Raw genomic sequence first — 17,347 nt, forward strand, 5'->3', positions numbered from 1 at the left:
AGATTCCGCAGGCATGAGTTTCTATTAATTGTCGTCTGGCACGGTTTCAAAAACCTTGCAGACTTAGATGTGATTATATTTAAGTTCTAAATTAAGTCTTTGAACTATTGCTGATATAATAGCCACCTCAGTAGCTCGTGGAAATGTTAGTAGGTGATTTAAATTCAGATCATGTAACTTGATTTTATCAGCACAAAAGACTTAAATAATGACCTTACAAAGTAAAATGTGTCTGTACAGTGCATGTTGATCATACTTTTTTAAGTATTCAAACCTAAGAAAAAATGAGCTAGTTGCCCACACTCCAGAGTGCATACCATGCATGCGCACCTCACCAAACACTGTCTAACGATTGAGTGGTCACAGATTTATCCCCAGAATCTGCAACTTTCCAGGTGTGTAGTAGGGGGCGCACTCATGAGTAGGTTCATGTCTAAAGAGTAAACTGTGACCTAAATTAACCAAGCAAGAACTCAAGGTGGTGGTCAGCTGGCCATGGTATTGCTTCCAAATAGAAACCGCTTAAAAAATATAATCCAGATTGAGCACTCTGAAATCCTGCACATATTTTTGTATTCTCAACAGTAACCATCTGAAACCAATATTTAACCCTTTTTAGGAGAAACCAGTAATGAACTCTAGAACTGTCAGAAGGGATTATTCTAGTTCCAAGATCAAGGTTCTTGATCAGGGCAAGAAAAGAAAACACACATAAAGCCATCTCCGTCTCCCTTTTCAACTTTTACAACTGACTTAGAATCAAGTTTATCTGATTCTAGTCTACAACAGCCAAGATAAGTACACCTCAGGTATAGCCAAAGACATGAAGAGGAATACCTGTACTTCAATTATGAATTCTGTTGATCTATTGACACTTGTATTTTTCACAACATCTTCTTTAATTTCCTCACTAGTAGTAGATAGAAGTCCATCATTTTCTCTTGCTAGGTAGACATGGTCATTTTCTGATGCTGAATACCAGCAGTCACTGCCAAGGTATATACATGAGTCCAGATACTCACCATTCTGCAGCAAGATATTGCATTGTCAGGCCAAAGAAATATATCGCAAATTACTGTGTAGAAACAACAAAAAAACTGAAAGTGCAGAGCATACCACTATCGTGACATTCCGAAATTGCAACCCCTTACCACAGAGAACATGAATGAATTTTTCAGAGCTAGGGCCTGACAAAATTTTCCCCTCCCCGTCCCGCAAATATAGTTTGCCACCTTTTCCATCGTATACATAGTGGTCGAACTTTTCACTATCGACAATCAGGGGTTTCTGAGATGAAAGACTCAGGGTTGAACACTCCTGATAATAAACCTGATCACTAAATACCAGTGGGGAAGTCATATGCAAAAGGTCCTTATCTTCATCGTTGGATAAGAGACTACGAGCAGATGGAACAAAGAACTCAACAATTGCTAGTAAGAAATCAAGTGCCACAAGAAACTTGGGACGCTGGACACAGAGAGACACAGTTGACGAAGATTTCCGCAAGATGGCATCAAGAATGAGCATTGAGGGGATCGGCTCAAGGCCAAGATCTTTCTGGATTCTCCGTTCACCTGAATCAAGTTCATTGGCATTATTATAACCATCAGCAGATGATGTGTCTCTAACTGTTGCTGATTTCCCAATGGCAAGCCTTAACTCATCTTTGGTTCCTTCACGGTCATCAAAAACAGAAAAGCCTTTAAGAGTAGCAAAAAGGAAGCTCTCTTCCCTTGTGTTTGATTTATAGAGAAGCCATGCACCACTTGCCTACGTACAGAAGATTGCATGCCAATGTATGAGAATACTAGTTGAATCAACTAAACAGGAAAGAATGCTAGTAGTGATGCAATTGCAAAGTGCATTCTCTAGAAAACTTTACCTGCACACTAGCAATAGGAGAGTCCCTTGTCGATCCTGAATGCAGAGAAAGCTCAACCAGATTTATTGAAACAGACAATTTATTAGTTATCCATGTCTCCGCATCTTGAGACAGATCTTGAATACTTTCAGATGAAACAGAAGATGAAGATACGTGAGATTCAGCTGTAGAAGGTCCATATCGAGGATCATCAAGAGCAGGCACAACTTGTGGTGTCTCAGAGAAGTTTGACAATGCACATTCAGATATAATTTCATATTCTCGGTTGGATAAAGCTGCTTTCAGAACATCCACCTAAGAGATATTTGACATGAAAACGAATAATCCAATGGCACTCAAAAGACAAGTGGTATACTGTTGCTTAGTGTACTGGATCTAACGAGGGAGCTTTCATTAAAAATGCACTCAAGAGAAAATGTTCTACCTTAATTGCGGCCTCCACCACTGGTAACTGATGCATCAGGTCACGTAGTGATCTATGGATCTCAAAGGAGAGACCTTCCACATCTTGAATTATAGTTTCGCCACACACCATATTCATACCTATAGTTAGATTGATGTCCTTTACCTGCAAAGGTAAGTGTGTAACACGGTTATAAGAACAATTTAAATATCCATGGCATATTTTGCATTTCTCCGAGGATAACAATGCTAAGAATCCATATAAGATTTTTTTTATATTTTCCTTAAAAGGTGGGAAGTTTTTTATTTTTTAAACATTTTTAATAAATAATTTTGTTACTAAACCTTGAAGGAAAATGTTTTTACCGTATGAACATTTTGGCCACGTCACCAGCACTAGCGTGGCAAGACAATGTTGTCATGCCAGTGTTGATAGTATGGCAAGCCTACCACACCAACTAGTTTTGCCATATCAGTGTTAATGGTATGGCCAAAAGGTTCATACGACGAAAATATTTTCCTTCGAGTTTCAGTAATAAAATTATTTATTAAAAAGGTTTAAAAATATATAAAAAAATCCTTAAAGGTGCTCATTTTGCCTTTCGGATTAAGGTTAATTTTCAATGCCTCCAAAGCTCTCATGTCCGCTGGAACTGCAAAGTATACGGGACAATAACATAATATTTGTTTATTAAAAAAACCTGTTCTCAACAGGTCCCCAATCTTCATAAGGAGGTATAATTCCCACAGTCCCACTTACTTTCTGCTCTTTTGTACATTACTCCCACCGTTTTTTTTATTTTATGCCGTTGATTTTGAATCAACATTTGACCGTTCATCTTATTCAAAAATTTTGTGCAAATACACATAGTTATAAGCCATGTTTAAAGTGTCTTAGTAATAAATCAAATCACAACAAAATAATTAATAATTATTGTTTTTTAATTAGACGAATGGTTAAACGAAGACTCAAAAGTCAACGACATTAAACAAAAGGAGTAAAGGGAGTACAAAAGAAGGAACAAGTAGTGAACACATTGACAAAATTTTCATGGAATTCTCAAGCTCAAAACAAACATAACCTGAAAATATTGTGCTACCATATGCTTTTGAGATCTCTGTGCCAATGGCATCAGAGAATGTGGGCTATCTGTTGCCCTTGCTCCTCTCTTTTTTTTTTCCTTTTTTAACTTGTCGTACTTTTCTGGGGGTCATTAAATTTTCCAGTAGGTCTCTCACCTCCAGTTCCCCATCCAAAAAGAGAAAAATAAACAAGTTGATACAATGAACTTACCGTAACCGTTAAAATTTCTAAATGAACAGCGCTCATCTCATTCTTATTCCCACCTATCCATTGGAATTCATTTTGAATTTTTATGTATAGAACATCAAGCTCCAAAAAACTGCAAAACAAATAAGTTCTCTTTAAAATATCTAAAGACATGCGACTACCATCATTTCATGTCCACAAAACCATCCTTACTCTTTAGATTTAGTTTCACGAGGCATAACAATTATAGGCCTACTGAAAGAAACATCCAATTTGAGAGCAGGTGATCCTTCCATATCAGTTTTGCTAACCCATTTCTCTGAGTTAGTTACATCGTCCTTTAGCTTTACAACACCATCAGAACTCTTGGGCACAAGTCCCATGAAATAACTGATAATCTGCAAACAGGTTATGTCTGAGAAAAGAGAACCCTTAAAACCAATTGAAGAGGGGAAATTAGATAGCTCTGAACAACATACCTCTTGAACAAAACGATTGAGATAAACAATTCTAACTTCTGAAAGCTGTGCTGAGAGACTATAGTCGTACCCACTATAGTCTTCGTCATCAACATTGTACGAACTAAAGTCAATCTGCATAAAGATTTAAAAGTTGATTGCTTTTTTCTGATCCAGAAGTAGATAGATAAAGTAAAGCACGAGCAGTTATTCTTCAACAAAAAACATAACCAGTTACAATGTACAACTAGAGAATTCATTAAGTTAAACAGATCATATGGTAGTACCTCCACAAAAGAACTTCCTCCTGGATTTCGCATATCACAAACCCAGAAGTAGGGATGATTGCTACGAAGACTGTCATCACTTATTTTAAGGTTTCCAAGTGCAGCCTTTATACTGAATGACGATGTGAACACCTTATAATGCCAAGATACTAAGTATCAGTTCAAAACAAACCAAGATCAATCATATCCATTAGAGGTGGATCTGTAGATGATCACCATACCTTTATATCAGTTGAGAGGTTATTTTGTGATAAAGTAGCAAGCCGATCACCCTTTTCGTTCATTAATAATATCTGTGCCTCTGCCATGCTTGATGTTAGATGAAAAACTGTTCTGCTTTTACCTTTAGCTAGTAATCTTTTTATGACTGGTTCTGGTTCCAGATCAGACTTAGGTTCCTCAACAATATTATCTTCTATAGGATTCAATGTTGTGTCTTTATTTTTATTAGCATCAGGGACATTTGCAAGGTTGATGGCATTCATAAATTCCATTATTGCAATAACTGTTGGCCGATGACAGAAAAAGGTCAGAGTAGCGACAGTTAGAACAACCTGGTAACAGCCAAAAAAAATATCTGTCAGATGTCTGGGAGTATAAGTTCCATCCATATAAATTTCAAAGCATGTTCCCCTTTATGAAATAAAAGAATTGCTAGATACTGTCATTCTTAGATATTTACCCTATTATCCAAGTTGTTGTATTGAGGGGATTGCTGATCATAAATCACCATCTGAGCTTTCACAAAACTATCAAAAGTAATGCCACCTGAAGTGAATCCAGCAGATTGAAGTTCACTATCTGGCATCAAACCAGGAATTCGACTAAATGCAGGAGGCTGTAAGGAAGGGAGGTTAGTAGGCAAAAAGTTCTGTGTACTGAAATAATCTGATATACTCCTCTCATGTAGCATAGGTGTTTCAAATTCATCAAAATCATCTGAAGCTTCAAAAAACCTTTCCTCGCTTTCACTTTTCTTCAGTGAAGTACCTTTAGGTCCTGCACTATTCTTCTGACTAGGAGTTGGAACTTCTTTGGTCTGCGTGCTATTGATAAAGGACCTCGCCAAATACCTTGGTACAGGACTCCCAGGGTAGTAATACTGGTCTTCAATCTCCAAAGATCGCAAGATAGTACCAATCAGTAGGTTCCCACCCTTCATCGAGAGTTCAACCTGTTTGTTTCCATAAAAAGTCTTAGGTTAATGACCTAATCATAAAACAAGGAAAAAGGTGCTTTCTTACATCCTTTGTTTTGTATTATAAATCACTTTGGGTTTGTCCTAAGTCAAATCTCTTCAAGTTTGACAAAGTTTATAGAAAAATGTACCAACATTCACAACACCAAATTAGTTTTATTAAATCCACCATAGAATATATTTTTATAATATTTATCTTTTGTTAATGTTGCTATATTTTTCTATATACTTGGTCAAACTTGAAGATGTTTGACTTAGAACAAACATAAAGTAACTTATAATATGAACCGGTAGGAGTAGTGACTAAAGACAGCTACCTGGCCACCAACTGCCCGAAATTCAAACAAGCTGCTCTCCTTAGCTAGCAGAACTTTTTTTAGTTTGTGGTTGCTCTACAGAAAGCACGAGTCAAGTCATTGATTCAGATGCAAGTAACAAGGAAATTCAGGTAAGAGACAAACCTCATAGCCACATGAGAAACAGATCTTTAGCTCATCAAGAATGCCAGCAACGAACAATTTTTCAATGTTAACAACATCTGGAAAATTTCCCTTGAAGGAATGGACCTCTGATGGCAATGAAACTTCGGGAAAGCTAGATATTGCAGCAGAACCCTGTAAAATACACTAGATTATATGATAGTGATAGAATATGAAAAAATGATACATAGGGTAAAGAGGATCAGAGAGTACCGATGCACGGTATATAGCGCCCTGTAAGCGGCTCTGCCATGTCTTCCGTGTTTCCTCGTTATCAAACAACAGAATCAAAGCACCAGTGTCTTCAAGAATCTGTAAAAGATAAAGTTAATTGAAAATCTGGAGCTACCAATTATGTCACAGAGGTTACAGGAGCAGTTCCAGATCTACATGATAGCACAAACTGGCTTACTGTGCCAATTCTGGCAATTACTGTCTGAGCAAAAATTGTGATATGACATGCCTGATTGTAGTCTAATAAAAGAAGTAATAAACAAAATATAATGAACTCAGCTACTTGACCGTTCCTTGGGATTAACTTGACCAGAATCGTGAAGTGCCAGGATATTCTGCACACCACTTGTAAGCTCCGTAGGGACCTGATGGACTTGTTTATTACGTAAACTGTGATTCAACACAAAAGATTATAGTCAAAACATATATCCACTCGCATGCAACTAACACAAAGATAAGAAGCTATTGACACGCTTAGATCACAGATATTCTCATATCCATAGATAGGAACTCATAGCCATAGATGGGAATGGAATAATTTATTGTATCTTCATGAAAACATTAAAGACCTTAAGCCATGTCAAAATATTGGTGCTGCTCTTTCTTTTTTTCCTTGAATGCACCAAAATATGTTGTTCTTTCAAATAAACATTAATAATGTTTACTCACTAAATGTATGGTAAGACATCACCAGAACAACCCCATGATGGAACAACATCTAAGGCTCACCAACCAAAAGTCTTGAAAAACAACCTACTAAGAGAGCTGTGATCAATATCCAAGCTTTCTACCAATTACACTGATATAGTGGCCCGTAATAAAAACATTCATAACAGTTCTATAAGCTGAAATGAAACCTAAGTAATTAGCTTAAGGTCCAGTGTTATAGCATTTCCAGACAAGACTATTTGGAACTACAAAATGCATAGAGGTGCTATAAATCCAAATTCAATAACAGATTGAGATACAAAACTCCATGAGGAAACAAACCACAGTGGAAGCGCACAACCTGGACCATTGCTTGTATGTTGTAGATGCTGGATTATCAAATACATATAGAAATGGCCCCACCAAGCGCAGGTACCTACGTTGCCAAGTGGCTTCTCTGTTTCCAACACCCTGATTAAGGTAACAGGACAAAAGAAGAGTATTGGCCATTTAAGTTTAGATTGATTAATAGGAGAGCAAATAGCAATTTAAAATGGATGTAGTAGTTTAATTGATGGCTCAAATAGACCAGAAAGGGGTTTGTTAACTCCTTAAAATTATGTATTTCAAGCGGCATAGATAACATGCCATTGTTTAGTTTGTTGCAAAATAAGGTCACATAAAGTTTGTTGTGTCTACCCTCATGCCCAGTTAATAATACATGTAGCACAAGTTACAAGGGCAACCTTCCACGTGAGAAGAGACGACCATCCCTCAAAGTCAGCCTGATCCCACAAATGTGCAAGATCTGAACTGTTTTTCTCGCTATCATTATCTTGAAAAATCTTTAAGATTTGCATTAATCGATGATAGCGTGCTGGAGAGAAATGAAATCCCAGGGACGGAACCCGTACTGCCATTCTTGTAGAAGGGTAGAGTGGACTTTCTAACTGGATCTGCACAAAGGAAAAAATATATTAGTGTCATATTGGTTATATTCACTATTAGTATATTCTTTGTCAGTAATAAAAGAGCATTGGCTGTTTACCTGCTGAAGCTTTAAAGCAATTCCACACTTGTCAATAACTGGCATCAAATTGACTTCAGGGAGTGTCTCATTCCAATGGTAATCACCGTCTACTAGAAATGCAGAAACATCACTTAGCACTAGATTGAAATTCAGATACAAATCCTGCTCTTCTGAAGCACAGGAATCCCATATCTCCTGGAGCAACAAATAAAATCAGTGGCTAATTACCCTCAACAATGGGCACATAAAATCCAACTTTCAGAGAGTGGACATGACCTCTGTCCGAAGAATTAAATTTCCAAGGTCAAGCAAAAGCTTGGTCTCATGCAAGTCATCTGGGCAGAACTTGGTTGGAACAGTAATTTTTGGGGCAGCAATATCCAGATTTAGTGAAAATCTACAAGGGTGTTGTTCATCAGTCACCATTCAAGAAGGGCTTGACAAACAAAATATAACTAATTATTAACTATAGTAAGTAGCATAGGAGAAAAATAAAGAAAAGGAAAAAACAAGTACTAGTTTCCCTTGCTAACTAACATTGGCGTATGACAAACAACAAAAATCTCAGTTTGAAAATTTGTTAAATCAAGCTGAAATTTGCTAGCAAGACACTTCTTTCCTTTCAAAGCATAATTTTCCATGTCTCCACATCAAAAAAATTGTTAGATAGGAACATGAACCTGGACTGGTCTTTTAGAACCCTCGTCATTTGCTGTTGGGCAGTACGTTTCACTTCATCTAATGTCATCTTCATAATTATTTTTGAAAAAGAAGGGGAAGAATTAGACACCTGATCATAGGAATAAGTATTGTCCAATGAATTTTGAATATACCTGTACGGCAGCAGCAGTCTCTATTGCTAGAGTCTGGCTAATGGTAGGGCTACTCTTGAAGAATTCAATGATTTGATCAATGGAATCTTTTAAGTACTGGCACAGAACAGGAACTTTAATCATAAGATGATAGAACAAACAAATGAACATTGAAGTTCAAACTGGCTAGCTTACAGTTATGTAACAAGGAGAAGCTTTAGCCGTAAAACTCCAGTCCAATTGCTCATCGAAAGGTTTGTAGGAAAAAAAGCCAACAAGAGAATCAGCATCGCTTGCGCTCTGTCAATTCATAAACATAGCAGCATGTTTGAGTAACTCACTGTCAAATGAATTTCAATTTTAAGGTAAAAGCACCCGAACCTCAGCAAGCAGACCATAAGGAGATAAAAGCTTGTAGGAACCAAGCTTCAGGTCAAAAATTTTTGCTTCTGGATACATTTTCAAGTTGCAACAGAAATTTTCACATGACAGATCAGCAAGACACTCCGAGCTATCGATAATAAGCTTCGAAGCATTATGCTTCATGCGTATTTCAAAATAGAACTGCATCAATTTCATATCCTGTTGAGCAGGAATATAATCAGTATTTTCTTTGTAGCCAATAATCCTATTCAATCTTTCCCAATCTTCATCACTAAAACTCTTAGAATCTCCCTCATCCTTTGATGAGCCAGTCCTGCACACAAAAGATGAATTAACTTCTACACCTTCCACGCGTATGAAGTGTGAGGTCTGTATAAGTCAGAACCAACCATCCAAATGACCACCAAGACTGCTTATTTTGTTGAGCATATTGATGTTTTTCTGCGGACTGCTCTACAAACTTGTGAGCCAACATCCTGCACAATTGAGAGCAAAAGGAAACATAACTAACCAGTGAAGAAATGGTATGAAAACATCCACATGAGAAAACTGTAGCAGAAGTTTAGTTTAACCCCCATGCAATTGGTACATTCTCTATGGCTCAAATGATCAAGAAGTTGAATAGGGAACTCGCCTATTCATTGTCCTTATGCATTTAAAAGTTAAGAATCATGTACTTATTATTCCTAGGGATCAAAAAGCCATGATGGCATGATATGATTGTGTTTAGCTCAATAAAGAAATTTTTTAAACAGCAAGAATGACCTGATGAATCATCAAGGATATTCTGCCAAAAAGTACATGCAAGACAGGCATGTAACATGACTTTTTATTATATGTGAAACAAAGAGAACACCCAGGCACATGGGTGGCGGTCTAGTCTGAGGATTGGTGCTCCCCTTACTGTTTTACTCACTTGTAATAAACTTTTCATGTGTGTGCTTGTGTTTGGCTGTGTCATTAGCTATGCAGAGGCCAAGAGTGTTCTAATTCTATCACCTTGATGTAAATCATCTGAAATTAATAAAAGCTTCCTTTATCTAAAAAAACAGAATGCTGAGAAGAGCCAATGGTGTTCATATACATGGATCCAGTGCAAAGGATACTCACTTTTAACACTAAACAAGCATTTCAGTGAGCTAAAAACAAAACATGTACTAGACCAGCTCGGTGCTTATTCCCTGATGCTCCTGGGAATAGATCAAGTCATCGAACTCCAAGCCCAACAGGAAATAAATCGGCCACTGCAATATGATGAACTTGCAGTGACCAGCTATCAACATTCAGTATGTATAATATAATGAAGTTGAAAATGTGTCAATCTCACCAACTACTCCTTTCACATTTATATGAACCTTTTACTTTACTATTTCAGGGCAATAGGAGATGGTAATTTTCTTGGTGCATAGCTGCATAACCCAGAAAGCATTGGATTGGGGTGGGGGTGGGGGAGTAATGTATTACCTCCATTGTAAGATGACTTCCATATCTAGTTCACGGTCAAGTCTCTTTATCTCCTCGCCATCATCAACCACCAACCGGCTCATATCAGATTTCAATAAGGACGCATATGAAGATACATATTTCTTCCTAAGTCTTGCATATTTCAGTAGTTGCTCCCATGATAGATTTCCACTGCATCCATAAGGCATATCAACATGAAACAATTGAGAGAACTTAATACCCAGGAAAAAATACCATGAAACATTAGATGTTAAAAAATTAAAACAATTGCAACATCCAAATGTAATTGACTAATACACACATTTCGGGTATTACTCAGGAATAGAAAAAGATCCAAGAGTGATGTACAGCACAAATCAAATGCATCAAATCTATTGCCTAGGCTCTTCCAAATTGATGCTGCTTGATCACCTTGTTACTGCCCAACTCCTTTCCTTTATTCTACAAAATTGTTGCAGCTATGCAGCATGGAAGCTCAGTTTCATAAAACCAATTGTATTGTAAAAGGCACACTAGACATCATACATATCAAAATAACAAGACATGAGTCCTAGTCTGAAAATGAGTAAAATAGATGTCCAAATGCATGCAAGATTTCTTGTGGACGAATCCCAATATAATAACATCTCTCTGGAATATAGATGCTGCCACCAGCGATGAGGGGGTCATCATTATAGATAACTGTTAAACAGAATACCATTTTATGCTTATAAACAACATGAAAAATACCATTTTATTTTTATAAGATGTAGTTTGACTTGGCATGGTCACCAACATTGAAACTTGACCGTTAATACCAAATCATATGACAATAAACCTACATACTGTTATATTTCTCAACAAGGAATTGCTACCCAATATCCATACAACAAGTGGAAGCCAGATAAAAATATGTGAAAAATACAAACCTTGCTTTCTTCGTTTCATTAATCACCACCTTGTATGCATACTTCCACCAAGACCTTGGGTCAGATTTGACTGGTAAAGATGGCCGGTAGTGAGCATATTTGAGCCGTTGATTAAAAGAAGAAAAATTATCAGCCATCTTCAAGACATCCCTGTAGCCATCCTGGTACCAAAAAAAGGGGGTGCCCAATCAACAATGTCATTAGAAGAGAGAGCGCAAGAGGAGGGAAGGGGGGATACAAACCTTAGACAAAGATAAAGTAACGTCATCCAAATCAACAACTGCATTTTGCAAAGCCTGTCCTGTTTTCTTTGCTGCATCAAGTTGTACCTTCGTGTATTTTGCTTTGCCAGAGATAGGTCGTAAAATGTAAGTGTGTGTTTTTGAAGGAGGACTAGAACTATCCTGCTTTCTGAATTCAAATATCTGAAACACAATTTATGAAGCACCAAGTATTTAGAAAGGGAAATGAAATTATTGGATGTAATCAATGATATTGACAAGACCCAGCTTACAAAACCTCACTGCAACCCAATGCCAGGACATCTAGTGACAATTCATGGTCGTTTGGGTAGATGATGAAAAATGGGCAAAGCAAAGTGGATGGCGGGTCAGTGGGTGGTCAAGGAGTGTTTTAACCAGAAACATGGTGGTGATCTAGTCACAGTTAATGGCCCTTAAGCATCTTTTTGAAGTTTTATTGGGTATTGGTGTGGGTGAGTGTTGGCTATGTTCATCTTAGCTGTGCCGGGAGTGTTCTTAGTATTGTTGTATCATCTTGGTGTAATTGTGTGAGTTCAATAAAGCTTCCATTATCTAAAAATGGATGTGTACCATAACGATGGATGGGATATTTTGGTGTTGCCATTGCAAGTGCCAAGATTATGGCTAGGCAGCAAGAGGTGATAATAAGATATGGGGATAAACCTAATCTTACTTTGCTTAATCCTCTCAAGCGATAGCATCTCCTTTATAAGACCTCCCTAACAATCTGAGTTGAGTAACTGATAGATAACATGTGCAACTAAAGCTAACTATGATTGTTGCAACTAATTTCCAACTTCCTAGACAAGCTAGGTGAAATCCTGCTGTATGTGTGATATGGCTGGAACTTTGGTGTTGATCCCCTTTTATATATTTCTTATTGCCTGATTTCTAACACACCCTGGGCTACCTTTATGTACTGAGGTGCCTTTAAAAGGAAGAAAGGAAACGACTATTAACCTGATACTACTAGGACACTAGCAAAACTATAGTAACCTGATACTACTGGGACTCTAGCAAAACTATAGGAAATTCTATGGAGAGCCTATCTCCATCTGCAACCACACTTGCCAAATCTGACTTGACTTAATTGTGTCGCCGCTGACACACCATACCATAACGTCCAGCCATAAAAATGGGTGACTTCTCTTGCATAACTTAAATGGACCCATGCAAGAGAACGTCAGGCCATGACACTGTGTGTACTGTCTATGTGCACATAACATATGTGTTCAGACCCCAATCTTTTTATCCGCAGTTGACTACAGGTGGAAGGTACCTGACTCCATTCTGAAGGTAGTAGATCTTCCCAGGACTTATGTATGCTCCAAGGACTGCTGTCAGAATCGAAATACAGTGCCAGGCCCTCAAGTTCGACTGACTGCAAAACCATTTATCAATAAAATATTAAATGCAAGATTCATCGGAATACAAAGTATGTAACAGATAAAATAAAAGGGCAAGTAGAATATGCCGAGTATTCCTTAATCGAAAGAATGCATTCGCTCTCAACTGCAAGAATGTTTCTGGTGTTCCCTGATTTTTAGGATTTGACCTTTTGTTTCTTGAATATCAGAATATTAGGCCCTTTGAGCTCTGCAAATGCAATACAACTATGCATTCATGATGCTCTCCTCCCTCACTCTAAAATGTGCATCAACAAAGTTCGCTGCTATTGATGCAGAAGGCTAGTCACAGTAACAGTGTGTTTTAGCACCTAATGTCGTCAAAACTTGTATTCCTCAAACAAAAAATGTGTCAATAGTACACCCATTTTTTTTGGAACAGAATGCGTCTTATGTAGAAGATGGCATTGAAATTGGTGTTCCATGCCCCCTAACCACACTATCGAAAATGAACAGTGCAATTAAGAATTACCAAATTAATAAGAGGAATAATATACCTTTTTAACTCTGTCCAAATCCCCACCAGTGGCAAAAGTCTCCTTTCCAAGATCATCCACAGTAACTGCTGAAAGCTTTGAAAGTACCAAACCTGCTGCGAAAGGGTGGCCTGGATTGCTATTGAGAGCAAGTTATTATTCTTATGCATTCTGAAGGAGAAATTCAGTAAACAGGATTTAAGTACCTCTCGGTGTCCTCGTATCTGATATGAATATTGCCGATGAACAGCTTAATATTTCCGATTACAGTGCTAATGAAAGACCCAAGCCATGATGAGTTCTTCAAGAATGGAAGTTTCAGTCAGAAACAAATGAAGTGTACCAAAAGTGGTGATTGCTTAACACACGAGATCAATCAAAACAAAGGCAGCTAGATTGGCTATCTGACCAATATCATCAATACACAAACATACTAGTAAAAGGGCTAAATACCAGTTCAGATTTCATCTGCTGTTGGCTCTCCAGTAACTTGATTTCCATTTCCTGAGTGAAAGACCACAGATCATCAATGCATGGCATTGGCATTAATTCCATAGATCACTAAAAGAGGTCAAAGAGTGCTTACCCTGACTCTACTTCTTTTTGCCTCTTGAACAGCGTCCTCACTGCAACCTTCAACTTGTGTTGCTGGTTCAGCTAATATAAATATTCGATCAAGATAAACCAAAACTGGCTCTTGACCAAGCCTGCTCCATGGGACCTAATAATCGTTGGCACATTCATTATTTCGCTCAGCAATTCATATCTTAAGGCGAAGTTAAATGCACTGAACTGAAGTAATTACTGCAAACCTTGAGCTTCACTGAACCAAGAAAACCAGCCTTCACTCTCACAGGTAACTTCAATGAATTGAGCGCCTCAGGCTTTAACTGCATGTTTGTGAGCTCTACATCACCTGAAATAGTATTCCAAAAAATGTAATAGCAGAAAGTAGCATATATAGTCATATATCAGTGATAAACAGGATCAATAGGTACCAGAAGGAAAAACAAGTAGGTTTCAAATTCCAAACTGGTATTTAACTAGACCACACACTGTGTTCTACTCTCCTTGTGAGAAACGTGTACTATTGTCCATTTCACAATGAAACACATGTCACTATTTAGATGAAACTGCTGATAATTATAACAAATACCGTGGAATATTCTGCATGTGGCCTGAGGAGTTCCCTGCCCATCTGTCCATGAATCCATGGTGACATATACCAGTTCAATTCGATATGCAGCTACTCATGGAATTGTCATCTGATACCAATTGGCATAAGCTTCTCATGATAAAGAGGAACATTCTGAATTAGAGTTGCAACTCTCTGCACTATGCTGTTATAGTGTTCAGCAATGGCATCTACAACGTATATGTTACCCAGGATTCAAGTGGTTTCTGGATTTGACCTGGTGAAGAGGACGTATCTGCCGGCATGTTTACCATTTACCCTTACTCTTCATACATGGGTGCAGCTCTTTAACGGCATCCGTTCATGTAAAACAACCCAGATACTTGTGGCAACTCTGCACTTCTCTGAGCAAAGGTTTCCTAAATCTGTAGTCTGCAGCACCTACCAACAGTCAGCCATTTCACATCAACCACAACTCACGGTCAGCAGGGATCTTCTTGTGCTGAACTGCTGACACAGGCACTAAATTCAAAATACTGTCTATATCTAAAGCACTTCCCAGTCACATGAATCCATCTGGACACTTCAATTGCTGTACTAATGAAGGTTTTTCCAATTGTGTGATTCGCACATCAATGGCACTCAGTTCATTCAGCAAACCGTACATACACACCAATGGATGAATGCTGCATTGGTACCCACAAAATCAGCTTCCACAGGAAGCAGCATATATGCAAAACCCAGCCACTCCCGACCGCACACAAATCAATTGCAACATGAAAACTGAGATTACGCATCAAATTAGGTCCAAATCGAACTTGCTTAACCCCTCCAAACCATACGTGATCGCTGTTTCACTGCGAACCGCTACCGGTGCTTCAGCTGCAACCACCACCACTACTCAAACGAGCAAAGCCGCAACGAGGAACTAAACAACGAACAAAACCAACTAAACCCGCATATCCGATCACATACTAACCAGTAAAGCAACCAGAGAGAAGCGCCTCATCGACGGAGGCAGAGCGAACGGGCAGAGCAATATAGTAGAGAGGGAGGGGAGGAGGGGGGGGGGAAGCGAAGGCGTCACCTCTCCAGACGCTAATCTTAAGCGCCTCCTTGCTGAGCCCCCGGACATAGTTGCCGAGGTACTTCTGCAGCAGGAAGGCGACCTGGTCCTCCAACATCTCCGCCGCCGCGGGCGATCGGCGCCGCGCCCCCCAGCCGCCGCCGCCGCCACCGCGACAAACGTGGCGAAGGAAGAGTGCGCGCGCTTCCTCGACCCCCTCCGCCCCCCGCGCAGGGGGAGAGAGAGAGAGGAGAGAGAGAATCAAGGGAGTGGAGTAGAAGCAGCCAGTCCACAGGTGAGCGGCGGTTTCGGAGCGGTGAGAAGAGAAGAGAAGAGGAGAGGAGAAAGAGATCGCTGGAAGAAGAAGAAGAGAGAATTACAGATATGCCCCTCGCGCGGGTGGGGCGGGCACGTGGCGTCGGGCGCGGCTGCTACGTGGCGACCCGGAGGTGGTGGCAGTGTCCAGAGAAAACCACAGCTGGAATTTGTTAATTGGATTAATTTGTAAAAACAAGTCGCGGTTAAAACGAAGGTCGAGGCGCGATTAAAACTTTAATTAATCGCATAGTAGCAAGCGATTACGAGCAAACAGCCAGTATCAGCTTACTGTCGTGGATGAAAATAAAGAAGAGAAAGAAAAGAAGGTCACGGCGTGGCACGCAAAGTGGTTAACCAAAAGCAAGCAGGCAAGACGACGCGCGTGTAGATGGCGCTGCCTGGCGTGACACATTGAGCACGCAAAGCTGGCAATGCGGCCATGACGACCAGGGCACAGATCCATCCAACACGAGGGTTGGAGTCTCAAGCTCGAGCTTCCACTATGACTCTGAGGAGATTCCACTAAATTGTTTTGACATAAGTATGTAAAAAAAAAAGGTGTTGGAACTTTTTCTAGAGGTTAAACAAAATGATTTTTAAGCTTCTGCTATTATTTCCTATCGTTTCACATCTACCCTGCTATAGGCGCACATGCCAACGCTACACGTACTGTTAGATTAGAAAAACTACGAGTGTTAATAAAGAATTGGTACTAATGGTGAATCTAGCTAACGAGATTAGAGGGTCTGAATAAGTTAGACAGAGATTTAGCTCCCCTTGATCTTTGCTATAAAATTTTAGGGGATCTTCGTGAGTGCTCCAATAGCTTTAACACCCTACCGCCTTCATGTTAAATCTGCCCCTGATTGGTATGTGTTTTTAGGGTCAACTGATGACTGAAGTTACATCGAGGGTCTAATTCAATATCGTATTTATATATGTGATGGGGTGGGTTTAAAAAAACAAAAGTTAGGTTGTTACTCACTTTATGAATACTAATAGATTATTAATTTAGTAGTTATCTAATGTACTTGTTGGCTTACCAGTCAGCAAACAAAATTGATTTTTTGAAACCTAATTTTATAGTTGATTTAAGTTGTTCTTACTACAGTTCATTTTTCATCATTGACTTTTAAATCGCTATGAACAAAAATAAATTTTTTTACTCATGATTTATTTTTTATTGATTTGTTTTACTGTTTTCCTTTATGTTCTTTATTATAGTTT

At 38.8% G+C, this 17,347-nt stretch overlaps 1 protein-coding gene across 1 annotated transcript in view; it reads right to left on the reverse strand.

The window, feature by feature from the left end:
• Positions 1–16,125, reverse strand: part of LOC102700656 — a 32,229-nt gene extending 16,104 nt beyond the window's left edge. The window contains exons 1-33 of the mRNA XM_015841830.2: positions 15,824–16,125; positions 14,414–14,517; positions 14,188–14,322; positions 14,055–14,105; positions 13,808–13,902; positions 13,623–13,740; positions 12,999–13,100; positions 11,699–11,881; positions 11,457–11,617; positions 10,549–10,719; positions 9,474–9,560; positions 9,082–9,397; positions 8,896–9,000; positions 8,722–8,817; positions 8,569–8,636; positions 8,165–8,285; positions 7,907–8,083; positions 7,605–7,814; positions 7,220–7,329; positions 6,504–6,600; positions 6,190–6,288; positions 5,959–6,111; positions 5,815–5,889; positions 4,982–5,473; positions 4,521–4,853; positions 4,300–4,431; positions 4,034–4,147; positions 3,768–3,952; positions 3,579–3,687; positions 2,307–2,450; positions 1,883–2,176; positions 1,117–1,770; positions 838–1,026 (exon numbers count right to left, since the gene is read on the reverse strand). Of these exons, the coding sequence (XP_015697316.1) occupies positions 838–1,026; positions 1,117–1,770; positions 1,883–2,176; positions 2,307–2,450; positions 3,579–3,687; positions 3,768–3,952; positions 4,034–4,147; positions 4,300–4,431; positions 4,521–4,853; positions 4,982–5,473; positions 5,815–5,889; positions 5,959–6,111; positions 6,190–6,288; positions 6,504–6,600; positions 7,220–7,329; positions 7,605–7,814; positions 7,907–8,083; positions 8,165–8,285; positions 8,569–8,636; positions 8,722–8,817; positions 8,896–9,000; positions 9,082–9,397; positions 9,474–9,560; positions 10,549–10,719; positions 11,457–11,617; positions 11,699–11,881; positions 12,999–13,100; positions 13,623–13,740; positions 13,808–13,902; positions 14,055–14,105; positions 14,188–14,322; positions 14,414–14,517; positions 15,824–15,920 (5,577 nt within the window). The 5' untranslated portion in view covers positions 15,921–16,125. The remainder of the gene's footprint in view (positions 1–837; positions 1,027–1,116; positions 1,771–1,882; positions 2,177–2,306; positions 2,451–3,578; positions 3,688–3,767; positions 3,953–4,033; positions 4,148–4,299; positions 4,432–4,520; positions 4,854–4,981; positions 5,474–5,814; positions 5,890–5,958; positions 6,112–6,189; positions 6,289–6,503; positions 6,601–7,219; positions 7,330–7,604; positions 7,815–7,906; positions 8,084–8,164; positions 8,286–8,568; positions 8,637–8,721; positions 8,818–8,895; positions 9,001–9,081; positions 9,398–9,473; positions 9,561–10,548; positions 10,720–11,456; positions 11,618–11,698; positions 11,882–12,998; positions 13,101–13,622; positions 13,741–13,807; positions 13,903–14,054; positions 14,106–14,187; positions 14,323–14,413; positions 14,518–15,823) is intronic.
• Positions 16,126–17,347: the final 1,222 nt, after the last annotated feature.

Source organism: Oryza brachyantha, chromosome 10 (genome assembly GCF_000231095.2).
Source record: "Oryza brachyantha chromosome 10, ObraRS2, whole genome shotgun sequence".
In the NCBI taxonomy this organism is placed as follows: Eukaryota; Viridiplantae; Streptophyta; class Magnoliopsida; order Poales; family Poaceae; genus Oryza; species Oryza brachyantha.